We start from the raw sequence: 21,686 nt of genomic DNA, 5'->3' as shown, positions 1-21,686 counted from the left end.
CTCTTTCCCCAAAATTCCCAAATGTAAAATCCTACTCTCCCCTCTTTCCCCCCCTCTCTCTCTATATCTGTGAACTCTCTGCCGCCATTTCCGCCTCTGGCCGTCGCCGCTGCCACCGCCTTCGTTCGTTGCCGCTGCCTCCTTCTCCTTTAGTCGCCCCTACCACCGCCTTCGTTCGTCGCCGCTGCCTCCGCCCCCGATCTTCGCCACTGCCTCCGCCTCCTTTCGTCGCCCCTGCCACGGCCTCCGTTCGTCGCTTCTGCCTCCGCCTCCGGTCGTCGCCGCTGCCACCGCCTCCGTTCTCCATCGCCGCCTCCGCCTCCGGTCGAGACCAATTTCTTCCTAGTTTTGTATGCTAGTTTCTAGCTTTGTATGCTGTTACTCGTTATGTTATTTTATTATTATTATTTTTTTTGGGGTCCTTGGACGTGGAGTGGATAAACAGCAGAATCTGATGATTTGTCTTTGCCTGCCACGTCTCTTTGTAAATTGATTCAGGTTTTGTCCCAAGGCAAAGCTGCAGTTAGTTTCTAGCTTTGCTTCCCGGTCTCCAGCCTAACTTTTTGTGTGTATATGTTTTGATTAGTAGCTTAATTAGTATGTCATCATTGGATTCGGCTGAGGTTTACATTTGTTTTCAAGTTTGTTCATTCTAAGAGCTTTTATTTGGCTCTAGCACTGAATCCTGATTTTTTTTATATATTGTTTCAGATATGAAGCATGGGTGATTTACAATTTCTTATCATTGTGCTTGGCTTGGGTGGGTGGCCCAGGAGCCGTTGTATTAAGTTAAAGTGGGCGGGTTCTGAAGCCAAACTGGTGTTTGATGACGTGTTGCTTTCCTCCCATTCCATTGGATGGGTGAGTAATTTCCAAATCAAGTTCCACTTACTTTTTAGTTTATTGTGTCAACCACAGGACTGTGGAGATTTTGGGGGTTACTGAAATTTGGAAATATTGGAATCTATAGTGCAAATTATAAATTACCTGAGTTTAAATAATTTTGATTGCAATCATGAGTTTGCTATTCTTTTTTGAGCCCGACTTTATTTGCACTTCTTTCCCCACTCCATAGTGGATCTCCTGGTGATATTCTTGAAATATTTGGGATGATTGAAAGGATTGCTATTGGATTTGAGAGACATGAGGACGATTTTCCTCCATTTATTTTAATATGATCCATTATTTGAGTATCTTGTCCCTTGCTTTTTATGTGTTATCAATCACTTCTGATACTGTTAAAGCTGTGCAGGCGATTTATTCGGAGATGCAAGCAAGGATGTTTGCAGTTTGTAATACTCAAGCCTATTTTAGTAGCAGTCACGTTAATACTTTATGCGAAAGGGAAATATCATGATGGAAATTTTCGTCCAGACCAGTCATATCTTTATCTGACCATCATCTGTACCATATCATATTCATTGGCCCTCTATGCACTGGCCTTGTTTTATGTAGCTTGCAGAGATTTGCTTCAGCCATTCAATCCAGTTCCAAAGTTCATAATAATCAAGTCCGTTGTTTTCCTGACCTATTGGCAGGTAGGATCTTGTCTCATCTTTTCAATATTTTTGAAATAAATAAGTTTTAGCAATTTATGAATTCAAATTCTGAATGATGTTTTCTTATCTACTAGAGGTGAAAATTGGTGTATGCGAGAATGCTTTGGTGAAGGAGTAATTTTGTGTCATTTGTTGGAGAGTAATGAGAGCAAATAGGAGTCACAAAAAACATGGGAAGGATTGGGAAGTTAGAAGAATGGGGGAAGTTAAATTTGTCTATTTTCAAATTTAATGAGTTGGCGCATCATGAGAAAGGGCCTAAAAAGAAGAGTGCATTTATTTTTGTGCCATGAAAAGAAAGAGAGAACTGATGGATATAAATTGTCTCTAGTTTTCTTTGAAGATTACATTTTATTCTTCTATTGTCTAAGTGACACTTATTCCTTATTTGGCTGCTGTTCTAGCTATCTCATTTTTAATTAACCATTTAATTTTGTAAGAATATCTTGTTGTTCGAGTTTCTAGCCAATTGAATAGATCTTCTTATCAGTCCAAAGCTCATTTGGATTCTATAAGTAAGGAGGATTTGAAATTTCCCGCATTGATCAATCGAAGTGGGATTCAACAACCAGAAGAAACAACACTATTACATCCTTAGAAATTTATTCTATGAGCCACATCCATGTCATACTTTAATCCTATTGGTTTTCATGGCTAGAGCCTTTACTTTGTCTGCCATTTACTTCAGTGTCAGTCATACACCTTTCACTACCACAAACATCCACCAAGCTTTTGCCAATTACCTGACTGCTAGTTACCGCCATTGTGGTTACATCTCTTCTACTTATCAAAGTTATTGAAATGTCATCAATTGCTTTAGGTAATGTTTATAATTCAAAGTTTAATAATTTAAATTGTGAAAATGTTTATAATTTGTTTTTTGTATTTGCAGGTCATTTGGAAGCTATAGGTATTTTTTTTAAAGTTAAGTAGAATTGATTTTTATAATATTCTAATTTTTTTTATATAATTTCATTAATTTTTTGAAAGTCTAATATTTTTTAATAATTTTATATAATTAATTGTTCTTTATTTTGCAACTCATTAACGGGCCTTTGGGCAATCTCACTTTCTGAAATTTTAAGGGTCGCTTTTTCATTTCTAGGTTCTAATTTAATTTATTTTTTATTAATATATTTTTTGTTATAATATCAATAAAAATGTCACTTTTTGTTTGTTGAAATTATATTATAATATTTTTGTATTTTTTTTTCTTACAAGGGGTGTAGTCCAATTAAAGGGGAGATTCTGTCATATTTTTTTTAGAAATTATATTAAATAAAGAACATAATTAATTAAATAATTTTTGGCAATTAAGTTAGATTTGCTGAAAGTTAACCTTAGATTCTCGTTTGATGACTTCCTCGATGGATAACGAGGTCACCGAATTGTCCAGTTGGATAATTCAGAAATTTGATGTTATATTGTGTGTTCGGTAGATATGCAATAATTAGTCATGTATGGTACAAAATTTTAGTAGCATTTCATGCTGTTCTTCGATTATATATAAGAATATATTCTAATTCATGTGATTGATTCAAATTAAGTGTAATTCATATGAATCAACACATAATCTACAGTCGACTCATCAACTTAACTTTCTTAATAATGGTAACGATTATTTTTTGTAGCTATTTTTATGTAACAATCAGACATCAGTATGATATTTCAAATGTTATTAATATTTTGATTGAATATTAATTTTTATTTTATAAATATAAATTTTATAATTTTTTTATATAATTCTCGTTTTAAATTATATTAGAATAAATTATTTTAGATTAATTAGGTTAATTTAATAATTAATCTAAAAAATATATTTTTAATTATATATATTTTTTATTTTTTAAATGTTTTTACGACAAAAATTTTTAACTTTTTAAAAATTAAAAATTTAAATTTTTAATTAAAAATATAAATGTTGTTAAAATAAATTTTTATTTTTTTAAAATTTTTTAGCGATGAAAATTTTTGTCATCAAAATAAATTTTTATTTTTTATATGTATTTTTTATTTTTTTTAGTAACAATCAATAAATTGTCAAAAAAAATCAATTTGTGATAAATTTTTATTTTTATATTTTTAGTGATGGTCAATAGATTTTGTCACGAAAAAATCAATTTGTGATAAATTTTTATTTTTTTTATATTTTTAGTGACGGTTAATAAATTGTCACAAAAAAATCAATTTGTGAAGGCTAACGTTGTGACTAAAAAGAATCTTTTAGTGATAGGCTTTAGTGACGGCCAAGACTAATCGTCACTAAAATAAAAGTTTCAGTGATGACAATTTAGCGAGGGTCATCTTGTATTGTTATTGATAATTTAAAACAATAATGACGATCATATTCTGTAGTGGTCACTAAAAAATATTCTTTAGTGACGATCACATATGGCCGTCACTAATGGGTTAATTTTAGTGACGGCCAACTTTATTGTCATTAATTACATTATCGACGAAGGCGGTAGTGTCGACTTGTGACGATCTGTTTGGATGTCATTAATACTTTTAGTGACGACTTTTTGGACTTTTAGTGATGATCGCGGCCATCACTAAAAATCTTGTTTCTTGTAGTGGGTTGTAATGATGCTGCTTCAGGCTGGCACAAGGCTAGGATCGAGTTGCCGGCCTAGGACTGTGATTGGGTCGTGGGCTGAAGGCCGAGATTGGGTCGAGGTCGAGGGCCAAGATTGGGACATGGGACGTGGGCCATGGGCTAAGGGCTAAGATTGGGTTGGTATGGTCCACAGCCCCAGGTCGAATGGTCGTGAAACTAGCATTCAAGCTTGAGAAGGGCAAGTTGGACGAATTTGTTATTTTTAGCCAAGCTTGAGAACTGAAAGGGTGTAAGGACCCGGCTGGGGTGGACTACCGAGCCGACGTGCAGCTTTGTTTGGGTGGATGTAGGTCCTAGAGGTGCCTGAAGTCAGCTCAGTTCCCATGATGAGGCAACTCCCCTCGCATTCTAATTGGTGGCGCGTGAGGTTTTGAGATTCCAAGCGTTATGCTTGGGAGGTGGGACATTGTGGATAGGTGGCAGTTTCTTAGCAGTAGATTAGTGACGAATCGCTCCCGATCGTTGGATGTGTCGCTAAGTGACCATTATAAAGGTCCTCATTCACGTAGAGTTTTCTGCTCCTTGCTTCTTCTAGTCTTTAAAATCTTACAATCTCGCGAGCTCTGTGGTGTTTTCCTCTTGTTTTTGGGGCCTACGATTGAGATTGTGTTTCTTGTTCGCGCTTTCCCTTCGCTCGCAACTTTTGATTAGGTAACTCTTTGAATCTGGACTCCTCGCGACAAAGAGCTCGTAGCCAGATATATGTCGGCTATTTAAAACATAGGGTGTCTATATCAAGTTGTTCGATTCATATATAATATATACATGTGAGGGTTTATTCAACACCAGGGAGTATATCCACGATCTGCCTGCCTTTAATAAGGGCTAGTTGAATGAGCTTCTTTATTTGTATATATGCATATAACCTACAGCTCAATACAGAGGCGAACAAAACCTCTATATCTAAACTGAAACCAAACATATGCCATTCACAAAAAATAAATCTAGGGTAAAACAATCCCCATTCGAAACATCAAAGAGACCTTAATATACATAACAAGAAGATTCAAAAGAAAAAGATGATGTAACTGGAGAAGAAGTTTTACGCAACAACATATATATATACATATACACTTACAGCCATCACAGTAAGACAAACTGAATACAGAAATCGCATCAGCTAGCTTGCACAAGGATATAAGAGGATGTATAAGAGAACTTGCACTGCAAATCAAAAGGGAGTGCAAGAAGAGCTTGCAGAACAATAAAGGAGAAAGTAGGAAATCAAGAAAATGAAATACAGAATGTATAAACGAGCTTGCACTGAAAATAAAGATGGAGTGTAAGAAGAACTTGCCTGATGAAGATGCCTCCACCAGCGAAATGGAAGCCACGCCGTAACAACAACAAATGAACAGAGAAGAAGAAGAATGGTGCTGAATAGGAAAAAGAAGAAGATGAGGCTGAAGATAAAGTTGTAGACAAAAATGAACGAGGAAATAATATAGGCGGCGAAGTTGGGCGCCAGAGATGATACACCAAAGAGGAAATCCTCGGCGTAACAGAGGCGATAAAGAGATGGTTGCAGGTCTACTCCTGTATTCTATGAAAGATTACTTAATTGGCCCTCACCCTTACAATGGTCAAAAGGGAGATCAAGGGCACTATTGACATTTGTTGACCAATTTAATTTATTATGATTTTTTTTCAAAAATTTCAAATCTCATTTTTCAATTGGGCTCAACCCATACCGTGCGTCATTCCATGGCCCAACTCACTAACTCAAATAAATTATCATAATACAAGCCCAATTATAATATAATTAAAATTTCAAACACATCTCAATGGTCCAATCTATTTGGACCTTACTCACATTTTGAATTCCAATTAGATGAGCTACCAAATTCTTATTTCCACTATCATTCATTCCATAAAAAATATATATATATATTTTTTCAATTCTCAATTAATTAAAGTAAAAATTTTAAACCTAAAATAAAATATCCGAAAACGTCTAGACCCCCTAACGGGTCGTTACATTGGGTCATGTATATAGAAAGAGAAATCATTCCAACTAACTTTTAATATAAATTCAATCATAGAAATGTACAATTAATTCAAATGATTTTGACAGTCAAGATAATCCAACAACCTCTGAGCTTCAAAATAAAAACTAGTAGCTTTACCAAACAGTAAAAAATAAAAAAAATTGGGAACAAAAATTAAAAATTGAGAATCCTCTCAAAGAAGCCCTAAGAAATTAACACAACTAAAGTGAAAAAAGAAAGGAAGATAGCTGTGGACAACCATCGCCAAACAAAAAGGCTACTTGTCATTTCTCATGGGCACTATACTAGGCCTAACCCAACCCATTTTTGTCAGTTTGAATCCACTATAAGATAAAATCCACAAATATTGGGGAAATTCACGACTAAATGTTTTAGCAACGGTCAAATTGTACCAACTCAGTTATCAGTAGTTAAATGGTCATAAAATGATTTACTTGCACCCAGAGTGAATTCCATCACTAAAGACACCATTAGTGACTTTCGCCCTGTGATGCGGAGAGATAACTGGGAGATGTTGTTTTGGTAAATTTCTAAGGGTATCGCTTCAATCTCTTAACATCTCGAACTAATTACTAGTCTTATCACATTCTTAACAGCTGTCCAAACGATGATGCTATAGGTTTTGTACAAATAAAGTTGCAAATTATCACAACTCCAAACACAACTTGATTACCTTTTTTATTTTTTTAGATAATTTCTTCAAATTTCTACCAAAAGGGGACCTATTTATAAACACCAAGCTATCCAAATGAGAGGGGCCTCCTATTTAGCCATTCTGGTCCCTATCCAATATAAATGGATTTTCTACACAACCATCCAACGTAATAGATTTTCTACATAATTTCATCTCTATATATGATAGCAATTATATCATTATTATTGTATTAATATCATTATAATAATATTTTATTTTTATAATTTAATTTTTTCACATAAAATTTTGTATTTGTGTGTAATTGATGATTTGATTATGGATAAGAATATAGAGTGCAATAAAGCAAAGACTATGTTGACTAGTACGCTTTGGCTTTGGATCTTCATTAATTATTGAAGGGCATTCTATCCAAGTGATTTCTGATTTGCAGATGGGCAAGAATGCCAGTCTTCATAGTTATCCAAGCTATTTCCAATCTATTGGAAAGAGGCATAAAGAGGGAGGAGGAGAGGGCAATTGTTTAACCCATTTATTTGCCAATTTGGGTTCTCGAATGTTGGGACAATGTGCTTTGGAGGATACCTTCACCCATATTCGTATTTCCCAGTTTTCCAAGGAAGTTTCTTTCTCAAAAGAATAAATAAATAAATAAAAACCTGAAGCCAAAGAGATTGTTAGAAAAACTTAGTTTTCTAGAAAAAAATTCCATAAACAAAACCTTAGTTTGTATCATTGCGGAGTGGAAGGGCTTAAGGAGAAAAAAAATGAAGAGTTGGGCAGTTTGCGTGGAGAATCTGTTCCTTGAACTCTTTTCTTTGAGCCTTCTTTGCCCGTTTTGCATAAAGACTAATCTGGAATTCTTCAATTGGAGAAATGTGCGATTACCGGTTTCTAAAAGAGAAAAAGTATGGACTTTTGAGATGATTTTCAGGCTTCATTTTACAACCAAGAAAAGCAAAAGCAAAGCCAGAAACAAGACAGTGCAGACAACTGCAATTCTATCCACAAAAATTACAGAAAAGTAAAATGCCAACGTTTGGTGCAAACGAAAGCAGTGTGAGGATTCAAAGCGGGAGATCAAGCCCTTTCCCAACATCCACTCCAATCACTTGAAGAATTCCCTTGTGTATAATCTGGAAAACCAGAGACAATTCAAATGAAAAACCACCAAATTAACTTGAATTGAAACCAATGCATAATCAGAGAGCCTGAAAGCAGCTAGCTGCTTACGAATTCCACAACGAAAGTGCCAATGAGCCCAATCATGCAGGCTCTCGAGTTCCATATCTCTGCCGTCCTTGTGAACCCACCAAAAGGGGCTTTGAACTCGGGCTTCACCTTTGGCAACTCCACCTGATAATTCCCACAAAAAAAAAAAAAAAAAAAAAAATCCTCTTATTTCTAAATTCAAAGATTTGCTACGACATGCGCCTTTGCAAGAATCGAGGAAGAGGGATTGTATTTGTACGCATCTTCTCTTTCTTTTTCGATAAAAAAAAAAAAAAAAACACTATTTCTGGAATTCAAACTACCCTTAAACCTTTTTCTAGTCACAAGAAAAACAAAAACAAACAAACAAACAGCCTCACCGTTGCTGAGGCATATAATAATATGGAAACTGATAAAAAAGGAGGAAACAAGAACATACACCAGCTGGAAGCTTGGCGGCCTGAACTCTGAAAGAGAGAGGCTTTTTGGAGACTTTGATGCATCTACTGGGGACGTGAAAGAGGGAGAGGTGTTGATTGTTGGTTGGGAGCAGAGAAGAAGAAGAAGAAGAAGAAGATGGAAGGGCTGGCAGAGAAGCCATTGCAGTTTGGTTGCTGCAACTAATCGCAGCCATTGCCCTCTTTCTTCCTAACCTTATCTAGTAGTGGTTACGGTCCCATCCCTCTGGAGAGCGAAAAGGTATGGTCCAAATTAAATTCTGATTTTTTTTTTTTTTTTTTTGGGGGGGGGGGGGGGGGGTTGGTGGTCATGGGCAATTTAATACAAAAAAAAAAAAAAAAAATCTTCTTGGCCAATTATAACACAGCTCAAACACACAATGGACAATAATTCATAAAAGAGAACTCTTTCGTATTGCTTTTGATTCCCCTATAAGGATGAAAAAGATCAGTTAAAATTAGTACACACCCTTTGCTAGAAAAGATAGAAAATTGAGTTTGAAAGTATATATGAATGATATATTACTCTTTACTACTCCCCCGTTATGCAACCACTCTGTGGTTTTTAATAGAAAAATACATTTTTTGTATTTTAGATTCAAAAAATAGGAAAAGCATTTCTGGGAGTTTGAAAATTTGAGGTGTTTATCTAATTAACTAACTACTATATATACTAAAAGCTAAGGGTTAACAACTCTAATTAATTGACATGTGGGACCCTATTGTTCTCTCCTACGTACACATGCAATCTCTCCTTCGATGATTAACGCATGGAATCCAACAATTAAAGATGACATAAAACCCATGCAATCTCTCCTTCGATGATTAATATTTTTTACCTTTGCAACCCTCCCGTTATTTTCCCTTACCGGCCCATTATTTTCCCTCCCTCCCCCCTTTCTCTTTCACGACTCCCCCCTACCCGCTGGCCACAAAACCCATCCCTCTCACCATCCTCTCTCTCTCTCTCATTAATTAAACACATCTAATTAATTAGGTGTTTAAATTATAAAACTAAACTATAAATGTGTTTTTAGTGCATTTTGTTAGTGATAAGAATTTTTTTTAAGTTACTAAATTAAATTATTTGATCAACCTTCATTTGATGCTTTGTGTATGTTATTTAACATCTATTTCACTCCACTATTTTAGAACAAACAAATTATATATTTAAAAGGAACAAACTTTAAATTTTCATTAACATTTGTTTCGATCCACTACCAATTGAATTATAAGCCCAAAGTGTTGTAATTCTCAAGGTTACAACCAATGGAGGAGAAGAAATCAATAGCAACCCGATTCCATTACAATATTTGCACAGACACTTAATCTTGTTGCACCGACATAAACAGTCGACCTTCTCGGGTTCATCCATTACAACCTAGTTCTATCCTTGTGTTGCATATTGGGAATGTAGTAATGCGTAGCAGGACCTCCTACAAATTATTAACATTAATAAACATATGCATGACATAAATTTTTTGGTATTTTAAAAAATTGAATAATGAACTTACCTTGAAAATTAAATGTATCAATTGGTAGAGACGGATGCCTCAAATTGGGAAATGGCAATGGTTAAATGTATGGAACATGTTGCGGGATCCTTTCCAATTCATTGACTTGAAAATTAGGATATGTAACTATCTGTGTTTTATCCTAATCCAACACCCAAGTAGAATTTATAAAAAAAACAAAATAAAAAAAAGTGAAAATGAAAATGTTATAAAGTTACATACGATTAAGCATACGGGAGGGGTGTTATGACAGGGTATTGTGCTTCCTATGTAGTTTGAATTATGGCTGCACCATCCTGTAGATTCTTTTGCGACATTTTATTAACTTTCTTTGTACCCAAAGATACCTATGCATCATCAAACCCCTATTAATTCATATTTCACCTAGTAAGTTACTTAAACACTACAAATTGGTGCTTATCTTAGCTCTTTTTTTTTTTTTTATCTAATCTCCAACGGGCCCTTTTTATGAAGCTTCTTAGGCTTTCCCTTATTTCTCAAGCAATTCGGGTCCAATATATTCTTGCTTGAAACATTCTATATCGCTTTATCGTCAAAGCCTACATGAACAGTGGACTGAGAAAGATGATTACTTCTACTATTTGACTTCAACATGGAAAGCTCATTATTATTTTTTTTAAATTGAATCCACTCTATAAGCACTATGGTATAGCCTTCGTCATCTACTGCGAGATCATCTATCTCTGCACAATTGGCCATATCTTAACTGCCCATGACTATTGATCCACCCATCATAGTTGATTGCGACTCTCGTGTGGCATCTAGTCACATCTCTTCTCCACCTCATTATATACCTATCAAGAAGTGATTTTACCTTATTATGGACTAATACTGAGATAGTATACCTGTAGATAATTCTTCTAAACTCGAATAAATGGCAACTACAAACAAATTCATAACTATCCCTTAGAAATAAAATGGTAAATATTTTTCTCTTGACACCCTCACCAATTACGACATCCTCTTCAACCTCATACGTCGTTCCTAAACACCCCTTATCGGCAAATATAAGGTCACAATACATCTTTTTGTTGATTTCTTCCTGAATTTTGATATGGTGTAAACCAATTAAAACTGTTTTTCAATTTCATATGATGTAATAAATGGAACCATTTGCAAGAGGACTAAAAATCTGCTTGAAACTCTTTTTTAGCCTTATTCTTCAGTGCTCACTCAAACTATTCAACAAATTGCTTCAACGATGTCTTAGAATAGACAAACCCACTGAAGAATGCATTCATACTCTCACTACGTTGGATTATTGACATGCTTGCCCAAAAAGATGTTTTCAAGAAACAAGAAACCCAACGGTCTCTATCAATGTAAAGTCCGGCCAACCAATCATTGATATGCAATTCATATTGTTTAACCATCCTAATCCAATTTTGTTCGAATTCTTCTAAAGTTTGCAAATCATAGACTAAACTATGTATAGCCAAAAATATAACACCTTTTTGAACATGGTTGCCAACTTTTTCAGGCAATTTTTTCAATATATGCCATAAACACCGTCTATGCTTGATATTCGAAAATACTATCTAGATTGCATTTTGTATAGCCTTGTCTTGGTCCGTAATTATTCCGTTAGGAGCCTGGCCTTGTATACATTGAAGTCATGTCCTAAATAGCCAAACAAACGTTTTTGTATCCTCATTCGATACTAACCCACATCCAAGCAGTATAGATTGTTTGTGATGATTCACCCCAACAAAAGGGGCGAATGTGATACTTATTTGTGAGGTACGTGGTGTCAAAGGTCACAACATTGTCGAACTCCTTATATGTTTGTTTGCACCTATTATCGACCTAAAACACATTTCTCAATCGAGAATTTTCATCTAAATTGATATTGAAGAACAAACCAGGTCAATTTTCTTGCATTTTTGAAAAATAAGATTGCATTGCAACTGCATCTCCTTCCCCTAGTCGTAACCACCTAACCTTTTCAACATAGTTTCTACAATCACTTTCGATGCATGTCATCTTCTCATATCCACTCTTTTCCACAACTACTGAGTTATAACTTTTATGTAACGGAATTCCAACCATATCATTCACTTCAAGCATCCATTTTATATGTGCACTCAATTGTCAACAACATCGAAACAACTAGGATTTGGATGGACTCGTCTTATGATTATGCTCAAGGTGGACTATGTTAATTCTCCATGTTCCAAGAATTTTAAAAGTTGTAGTCAACCTAGCTTTACACCTTGTTTGCATGATTGGTTGTGGCCTCGTAGAAGTACTTGTAACCCTAATTTTTTTGCCTTCTCAACAACAAGAAAATTTCACATATTTTACTACCCTATCCTCACCCTTGCTCGAATTTGTTTTCATAACTAGAAAACCTACATTATATGTATATCTTTTGTAAAACTCAAAGATTTTGTTGGCATCTTTAAACTTCATCCCAACCTTCAACACAATAACCTCACTATCTTCTCTTAAGATTTCATCATCCAAACCACTCCAATTCTCCCTTAAAATATCATCTTCATCATTTCCCAAACTTTCATCATCCACTCCTTGTACATTCATTTCTATTGTCTCATTGTCAACTTTTGTAATTTGAAAATACGAAACATTAATCAAACAATATAAAAATGCTCAAAAACATAAATCAAGCAGTACATAAATCTAGGAAATTATTTGGAAAACTAATCATTTTACTCCAAATGATTTTCTCTCGATAAATGAGTGTTGGCCGATAGTGGTGGATGTAGTGGTCGGTAGATGGGGGCGACGATAGGTGCAACTGCATATAATGATAGGTGTAGTGGCTCGCAGGTGGGGATTTGTGGGTTTTTGGGTGGTGCGACTGCTAATGATGTGACTGGCAAGTTTTGTGTCTGGCAAGTGAGGGCTACAATTGTGAGAGCAAGAGAGAGAGAGAGAGAGATGATTGTGAAAGGGATGGGTTTTGTGGTCGGCATGCAGATAGGGGGCGATGGTAGTGTGATTGACGGGTGGGGGACGACGATAGTGAGAGAGAGAGATGGGGGGTCATGAGAGGGAGAGTCAAGAAGGAGAAATAGTCGTGTGTGTGTGTGTAAGAGAGAGAGAGAGAGAGAGAGAGAGAGAGAATGGGGGAGAAGGGGAGGGAAGGAAAACAATGGGCAGGTTGCAAAGGTAAAAAATATTTAAAAAATGATAAAATGTTTGGATAGTCGAGGGAGTAGCCTAAAAGGGACAAGCAGCAAAATCCTAAAAATTATGGTAAATTATATGGAGCAGTGTTGAGTTTTAACAAAAAAAAATAAAGGTTTTTCAACATTTGAAAAAATAACAAACACCACATTTCAGATTATGAATCATGCATCACTTCTCATCTTGTAACAAGTAAAAGTATGTTAATTCTTTAAAAATATCCAAATTACCTTTCATTCCCAATCTCTTCTCTTCTTCTTCTAAGTATTTACAAAGAAAACTAATTAAAAACAATTAGTGTGGCCTACCATAGTCATTGACTGCCACCATTGACAATACATGAACCTAGTTTGAATTGAAGCAACCGAAGGAGCCCAAATTTAGGTTCCTTTAGCTAAGAGATAGAGTGCGAGAGAGAGGAAGAAAGAGAGAGAAAAGGACAAAGAAAGAGAGAGGGGAAATCACCATCGCCTTGCCACTATAGAACCACCATTGCATCTCCACCTATAATCTTCTTACCCCACTTGAAGCCCTTGTCACCACTAGTACCATTAGAGACCATTGCATCATTATGTCGATCACTATCGCTAGATCTAACCATCTACCACCAGCTCTTTTCCTCTCTAACTGATCTTCATTTCTTTGATAAGTCATTGTCATGAACACCACCCCCATCCCCTTATTAAACACTTCTAGATTTGTCTTTGATTTCACTTCAATCATTATTCTCTCTTTTGATCCAAATCTTCCCCTTCCCTCCCTGTGTGCATGTGTATGCATGTGCGTGTGTGCGCGTGCGTGTGTGTGTGTGTGTGGAACTGAGAAAAATGGCCATTGTCCCCATTATTGTCCAACACCGTTGATGTTGTGATCTTTTTCTTCTCTCTATTATTGCCATGAAGTTCTTTAATTTGTAAAGAAAAAATTTCTCTACAAATTGAAGGCCTCTTATAAATCAATTTATAGAGAATATTTTTCAAATTGAAGGTCAATCGCTCATTTCTTCATATAGGATGAGAAAAAGAGAGAGAAAGAAAGGTGGTGAAAAAGATGGCATTAATGCACTCATTAGATAGGGGATGATTATTAGAGAAGATGGATGATTATTGGAGATCACAATTTACAAGAGAGGGAGATATGAGGAGGGGGGGACATGGATAATATAATAATGGCAAAATTGTCATTTTATGTAATAATTTAATAACGAATGGGTCTTTGTTGAGTGTAATTTTATCCTAAAAAATTAAAATTAAAATACATTGGACATCGCTGATGAGTTCGCACTCTCTCTCTTTTTATGCTCATTTAATTTATTCAATGGCTCTCAATGATAGAATTCAGGGACAAACCAAAAGTCTTCTTCTTTTTTTTTTTTGGCAAACACTCAACATGCACATAATTAAAATTAAAATAATTAAATTGCACATCTTTCATCCCTTGTTTGCATCTCTTTCTTCTCTATAATCATTTAATTAAAAGATGGCAACACAAAAAAGTCCTCTTTGTTTGCATCTTTGCCTCTCTTATGTCGAACAATCTAATGGTGAAAATAATGAAATGGAAGACGAAATGGTGAAAAGTCCTCTTACGTCGAGCAATCTACATATAAGTATGTGATTCCCTCTATGGTAGATTATACTTATGTTTTAAGGTATTGATATATATTCATTAACATTTGTAACTTATTGTCATGTAAACATCTACTTCTCATGCCAAATTAAAGTTCAAAAGATTGCAGACTTTAGAATATGGAAGTTGAAAACATAAAAAACAATTAACTATTAATTAATGTATTATGTGATTGTATTTTTCTCATTTCCTTTGAGTTGTATTTCATTTTCTTTCATTGTTGTATTGTTTATTGTCTATGGCATTTTTGTAATTAGACCTATAGAATTTGGTTTACTATTTAAGCCGAGATCTAAAATGAATGGAAAGATTGATAAGGCATTTACATCTTCTTATCTCGTAATATGGTATCTACCAAATCTTTGTATCCTCTAAACCATTTTATTTCTTCAATTTGTCTCCTCCTTATAAACATCTCCTTCTTAATTATGGCCTTAATTCTATCATCAAGCAGTGCACTATGAGCATTGGAAGAATGTTATGACAACAGAGTTGGAAGTTATGCATATGAATCATACTTGGATAGTCACTTCCTTGCCTCATGATAAGCATGCTATCGAGTGTAAATGGGTGTATAAAATTAAGTATAAATTATTTGGTTTTATCAAGAGATATAAGGCTTGTCTAGTGGCAAAGTGGTACATACAACGAGAAAGATTGAATTTTTTTTTTTATACATTTTCTCTTGTTGCCAAGTTGGTTATCGTTAAGGTTTTATTGGCTTTAGCTTCTGCTCATAAATGGCCCCTTATTAGACTAGATGTTAATAATGCATTTCTTAATGAGGATCTTCTTGAGTAAGTATATATGGATCTTCCTCTTGGTTATACTCCTAAGATTGATGCTTCACCTAAGGGCGAGCATTTGGTGTGCAAGCTTCACAAGTCCATCTATGGGCTCAAACAGGCTTTTAGACAATGGGTTTCTAAATTTTCATATGTCCTAATTAAGTATGGTTTCCATCAATCCAAGTCTGATCACTCTTTGTTTACAAAAGGTGTTGGTTCTTCCTTTGTGGCCTTACTTGACTATGTTGATGATATAATCATTATGGGTTCAGATGTTATAGCCATAGCCTCTCTTAAGTCCTTTCTTCATAGCCAATTCAAACTTAAGGATCTTGATCGTTTGAAATACTTTCTTGGTCTTGAGATTGCATGGTCTTATAAGGGTATTTTATTCTCACAAAGGCACTATACCCTCTAGCTTCTTGAAGACATAGGTTTCTTATCTAATAAACCAATTGATGTCCCAATAGTTCCCAATGTAAAGTTGAGTTCAGATGAGAGTGATTTACTTGATGATGTGTCTACTTATAAGAGATTATTGGGAGGCTTCTTTACTTAACAATTTCTCGACCAGATATCACCTTCGTTGTTTATAAACTTAGTCAATATTTCTCTAAGCCCAGGAAGCCTTACCTTGATGCAACCTATCATTCGCTCAAATATCTTAAGGCCTCTTTTGGTTAGGGCTTGTTCTTTTTTGCCTCTTCTTCACTGTAGTTTCAAGCATTTTCTTATGCAGATTGGGGTCTTGCTTGGATACTAGAAGGTATGTTACATGGTTTTGTATATTTCTTAGTGATTCATTAATCTCTTGGAGGGTTAAGAAGCAACCTACCATCTCTCACTCCTCTATTGAAATTGAGTATTGGGCCCTTGCTTCTACTGTTAGTGAAATTGTTTGGTTACACCAACCTTTATCTAATTTTCAGATTTCTATTGTAACTCCTACTCTCTTGGTTTGTGACAATCAGGTTGCGATTCATATAGCTTATAATTCGGCTTTTCATGCGTGCACCAAGCATATCGAATTGGATTGTCATTTTGTTCGAGACAAATTACAAAATGACCTATTCAAGCTTTTACCTATTCAATCAGTTAATCAACTTGTAGATCTCTTTACCAAGCCGTTATTAGCTTCTCGATTACAGTCTTTATTAGCCAAGATGGCTATGCTTGATGTTCACAGTCCATCTTAAAAGGGAGTATTATATGTGATTGTATTTTTCTCATTTTTTGAGTTGTATTTCATTTTCTTTCATTGTTGTATTGCTTTTTTTTTTTTTTTTAATCTCGCTCACAAGCGCCTTAACTACCCTACCCCCGAAGCTCCACTAGGGAGGTAAATTAAGATGTGCCTCCACTAGCCAGGGCTCAATCCCTTGACCAACTGAGGGCCCTGCGAGCATCACCCCAGCCAAGCACTTTGTGGGATCTTCCTTTGCAATGGAGATATGCTCGGGGGCATCATTGTTGTATTGTTAGTTAGTTGTTTTATTGTTAGTGGCATTTTTGTAATTAGACCTATAGAGTTTGATTTATTATTTAAGTTGGGATCTAAAATAAATGGAAAGATCGATAAGAGATTTACATCTTCTTGTCTCGTAACATAATGCCTACACTTTTTCAATTAAAAAATCTTTAAACTAATTACCAACATAGACAATTTTTCTTAAAAATTTATGCATTGCTTCTATTGTTAATAATAAAACACTAAAATTTTTAAATATTAAAAACTAATCACCCGATGCACGGATATAAAACTATTATTTAAGTAAAATAAGAACTTAAAATCTTTTGCAAAATGATGCGTTCGACTCTAAAAGTTGCTTAAATTTTTTTTAAAAAAAAGAAAAAAAAAGAAAGATGTTCACACATTCATATTGAATGATGGAAGTTTGGAGAAGAATCTGGAAGAGACAGCAATGAGGACCACTTGAACAGACATAAATTGTATGACACGACACCATTCATATATAATGAAATTAAGAGTTGAATATACAATTCTTTATCTGTATTTGTAAAGTCATTGTTTTTAACCCTTCCCACCATTAATAAACAACTAGCTCAAATGGCCATCTATTTCAACCACCATTTAACGGCTTTGTAAGAGAAGCTTCACCTAACAGTTGGGAGTGTTGGTAAGAAGTTACACTGGCTTCCTTAATTATTGAAGTTAAAATTCAAACAGTTTTAAGGACAAGACCACAAACAAATTCTATGCAATTTTCTATAGATGTGTTAAGATTGTAAATAAATTACTTGAATTATAGCTTATACACACACACACATACAGGTTGAACTGAACGAGACTGAGAAAGACATCTCTTAATTACAAAACGACTTCAGTTGCTTCCAGGGTTTCTTTCTTAATTTGGTTTGTCTTGAAAGCTACCCAAGGCTTCATAATTTTCCAACTCTGCAGCAATTTTGTGTTTGTGGTGACTTAAAAGGCCTAAATTTCTATGGAGGAGAGAAGAGGTTGAACGCTAGCCTCGAGCTAGTCCTGCTTAGTTCCTAGAAGCCTCCATTTTGTTACTTACTTTGGAGGACTAATTCTTCAAGCAGCTTCCATCTCAACATCCACCTAATGAAGCCAAGCCAGTCCCCATTTCTGTGGCTCTTAGCCACTCCGCAGGATTTCGTTCTTCACTCCACACTCCCAACTACTCACTCCCCCCCTCCCTGCTTCTATATATACACACACCATTTCCCCCACTCTCTTTGCTCAACCCAGCTTCATCTCAAGCCCAGTTTCAGCTTCTTCTTCTTCCTCGGCTAAAGTTTCCTTCCGCAGATTTCACTGCCTTCTCAAATGGCCGCCGCCGTCTCCACCGTCGGCGCCGTCAACCCATCACTGGTACCTCAATTTTCCTGCCACTTTGTCATCTATTAGACGACGTTAACTGTTTGGTATCATCTGATAAGCTCATTTGGTTGAGCTCTTCAATTTATGTGCTATTAACAAGTTCTTGTCGTCAGTTTTAGCTCGCTTAACTAGACCTTAACTTTCCCTGATTTGGGTAATGGAATTGATCTTTCTTTGGGGTAGTTCAACTTGGAAACAGTGATGAATGGGTATTAGAATTAACTGATCTTTCCTTGTATAGGCTGTTTTTTTAATTCAATTTATGGGTCTGTTGGAGGTCTAGTTTCTCGGCTTGGAGGGTGAGTGTAGATCTTAAAAGGAAAATGATATTTATGGAGAATTTTATAGAAACTCACAGTGAAAGAGAGACATTGTATTTCTGTAAATTTGGTTGTTCTTTGGGTGTAAATAAAGAAGGGGACGTTTATGGTGCAGTTGAATTTGAATTTGAATGGGGCTGGTGCTGGAAATTCTGCTCAAAGCACAGCCTTCTTCGGCAATGGCTTGAAGAAAACGAGCGCGAAGGCCAGCAGCCCAAGGATTTCATCCGGCAACTTCAAGGTTGTGGCAGAGGTGGATGAGAAGAAGCAGACAGACAAGGACAAATGGAGTGGCCTGGCGTACGACACCTCCGACGACCAGCAGGATATAACCAGAGGAAAGGGCATGGTGGACTCTCTCTTCCAGGCTCCAATGGACTCTGGAACTCACTACGCTGTGATGAGTTCCTACGAGTACATCAGCACGGGTCTTCGCCAGTTAGTAACAGTTTTATCTGTTAACTCGTTTTTATCTTAGTTGATTAGGTTTATCTCGAATCAGCCTCCGTAAATAGGCTGCTAAGTGCTAGCGTTACAGAAAACATTTGATTCGTAATTTGGCAATGGCATGGATTCTGATGCTTGTCCTTTGAATGGTGTGGTGTTTTTGATATCAGGTATGACTTGGACAACAACATGGATGGCTTCTACATTGCTCCTGCTTTCATGGACAAGCTGGTTGTTCACATCACCAAGAACTTCCTCAGCCTGCCTAACATCAAGGTTTTCCATCTGATTCTTTCTCAAAATTGAGATTCTTTCATGGAGTTTCGGACCAATAGAATCAGATATACTGATAGCTTGCAAAAATTCATCATAGGTTCCTCTTATCCTCGGTATCTGGGGCGGTAAAGGTCAGGGAAAATCCTTCCAGTGTGAACTTGTCTTTGCAAAAATGGGAATCAAGTAAGTTCATACGTTTCTCTCCTCTTCTTGTTGTTTCATTACCTGATTTTTACGATAATTGGTTCATTTGGCCATCAAATTTCAGCCCAATTATGATGAGTGCTGGAGAATTGGAGAGTGGGAACGCTGGAGAGCCGGCAAAATTGATCAGGCAGAGGTACCGGGAGGCAGCAGACATCATCAGGAAAGGAAAAATGTGCTGCCTTTTCATCAATGATCTTGATGCGGGGGCTGGCAGACTGGGTGGAACTACCCAATACACGGTGAACAACCAGATGGTGAATGCCACCCTTATGAACATTGCTGACAATCCCACAAATGTTCAGCTTCCTGGCATGTACAACAAGGAGGAGAACCCCCGTGTCCCGATAATTGTCACCGGGAATGACTTCTCCACATTGTATGCTCCTCTGATCCGTGATGGTCGCATGGAGAAGTTCTACTGGGCTCCTACTCGGGAAGATCGGATTGGTGTCTGCACCGGCATCTTCAGGACTGACAATGTGCCCCAAGATGACATTGTCAAGCTTGTTGACACTTTTCCAGGGCAATCCATAGGTAAGTTACTCCTTAAAGGCGTCTTCTGTGCTGCTCTGATTCCACCCAATTACACAAAGTTCTTAATCCTGAACTTGTTGAATCTTGAATTGGATTAGTGAAAGAAAGGAAAGGAAATTAAAGATGGAAAGGCATGAAGCATGTATGAACAGAGTAATTAGTAACAAAACATGAGAGTTCTAACTTCTACTGTCATAAACAGGTTAAAAATTGCTTCCACTAGTTAACTTGATGAGGGCTGTTAGTACTTCATAATGTTGACATGGGATCATCGATAATTGCTGTGTTTTTGCAGACTTCTTCGGTGCCCTGAGGGCGAGGGTGTACGATGATGAAGTGAGGAAGTGGATTTCGGGCGTTGGAGTAGAGAACGTAGGGAGAAAGCTTGTGAACTCGAAGGAGGGACCTCCAACTTTCGAGCAGCCAAAGATGACCCTCGAGAAGCTGCTCGAGTATGGAAACATGCTCGTGCAGGAGCAGGAGAACGTGAAGAGAGTGCAGTTGGCTGACAAGTACTTGAGCGAGGCAGCCCTGGGAGACGCCAATGAAGATGCCATGAAAAGAGGAACTTTCTATGGTTAGAATCCCTGATCCTAATCGGCCTTCTTGGGAGGCTTGGAACTTAGAATCTGCCTTTAACACCAGTTTCTGCTTCTTGTTTGGATGCAGGGAAAGCAGCCCAGCAAGTAAACCTTCCAGTCCCTGAAGGCTGCACCGATCCTTCTGCAACAAACTATGATCCAACTGCTAGGAGTGATGATGGAAGCTGCTCGTACACATTTTGATTTCACAAATTGCAACTTGTAATTGTCAAAAAAAGGAAAAAAAAAAAAAATCCATGGAGTTAGCGCGAAAACCGAGTCTGATCCGGGTCCTTAATCCGTTGTTTCCTCCTAATGTCCTGTTTTATGTAGCAGTGTACCCTTCTTATCTCAGTCTTCACTAATTTTGAAAGGCTTCTATTCTATGCTTGAGCTTTGCTTGCAATGTTAATTAGAATGGTACAACTTTGTCTCTTGTTATTGGCGTTCTCTTTTCCATTAAAAAAGAACAAAATCATGACAAACAGAACAAACAAAATAAAGTACAGATTTTAATAAACTTTGGTTGCAATGTGAAGGTGGCGAATAAAGGGGAAAGGGTGACGATGAGTCCACATTGAGCCACTGAAGATGGATGTCTCTTCCACTAGTGACTATTTTATCAATCAACCTTCTGAAGATTTTGCAATTTAGGTCTTTAGCATGTTAGGTTATCTTCAACCCATCTTTCTATTCCACTCCTTTTATTATATTATAAACGAGTCACTTTCTATTTTTAACTTGTCTTAAAATATGTGCCCCACGCTTCTTGTTGAGTTCTCTATCTCACTCCCTATTTTATATATTTATTTTTATAAATTTAATTCTATTTATTTTATTTTATTT

The 21,686-nt window shown here is 36.3% G+C and overlaps 3 protein-coding genes across 5 annotated transcripts; 2 read left to right on the top strand and 1 right to left on the bottom strand.

Moving 5' to 3' along the window:
- Window positions 1-2,904, top strand: LOC127789000 (uncharacterized). Of its 3 annotated transcripts, none has more exons than XR_008020476.1 (4): window positions 1-324; window positions 712-861; window positions 1,253-1,538; window positions 1,634-2,407. XR_008020476.1 is itself a non-coding variant. In XM_052317725.1 (4 exons), exons 2-4 carry the CDS (start codon window positions 827-829, stop codon window positions 2,467-2,469), a joined length of 339 nt encoding a protein of 112 aa, XP_052173685.1. In that variant the 5' UTR covers window positions 1-324; window positions 712-826; the 3' UTR covers window positions 2,470-2,904. The 3 variants fall into 3 exon arrangements, 1 of the variants encoding a protein (XP_052173685.1); XM_052317725.1 differs by lacking the exon at window positions 1,634-2,407 and adding an exon at window positions 2,452-2,904; XR_008020475.1 differs by lacking the exon at window positions 1,634-2,407 and having other exon boundaries at window positions 1-350; window positions 1,253-1,610.
- A 4,824-nt stretch (window positions 2,905-7,728) lies between these two features.
- Window positions 7,729-8,711, bottom strand: LOC127788003 (light-harvesting complex-like protein OHP1, chloroplastic). Its single transcript, XM_052316120.1, has 3 exons — window positions 8,489-8,711; window positions 8,071-8,193; window positions 7,729-7,973 (listed from the first exon to the last, which is right to left on the bottom strand). Exons 1-3 carry the CDS (start codon window positions 8,681-8,683, stop codon window positions 7,905-7,907), a joined length of 387 nt encoding a protein of 128 aa, XP_052172080.1. The 5' UTR covers window positions 8,684-8,711; the 3' UTR covers window positions 7,729-7,904.
- A 9,379-nt stretch (window positions 8,712-18,090) lies between these two features.
- Window positions 18,091-21,230, top strand: LOC127787917 (ribulose bisphosphate carboxylase/oxygenase activase 2, chloroplastic). Its single transcript, XM_052315990.1, has 7 exons — window positions 18,091-18,466; window positions 18,911-19,233; window positions 19,413-19,518; window positions 19,616-19,701; window positions 19,787-20,259; window positions 20,555-20,836; window positions 20,929-21,230. The coding sequence occupies exons 1-7, from the start codon at window positions 18,422-18,424 to the stop codon at window positions 21,042-21,044; spliced, it is 1,431 nt and encodes a 476-aa protein (XP_052171950.1). The 5' UTR covers window positions 18,091-18,421; the 3' UTR covers window positions 21,045-21,230.
- Window positions 21,231-21,686: the final 456 nt, after the last annotated feature.

This window comes from Diospyros lotus, chromosome 13 (genome assembly GCF_014633365.1).
Source record: "Diospyros lotus cultivar Yz01 chromosome 13, ASM1463336v1, whole genome shotgun sequence".
In the NCBI taxonomy this organism is placed as follows: Eukaryota; Viridiplantae; Streptophyta; class Magnoliopsida; order Ericales; family Ebenaceae; genus Diospyros; species Diospyros lotus.
Note: the sequence above shows the minus strand (reverse complement) of the source record. Positions and strands in the feature narration are given on the sequence as shown.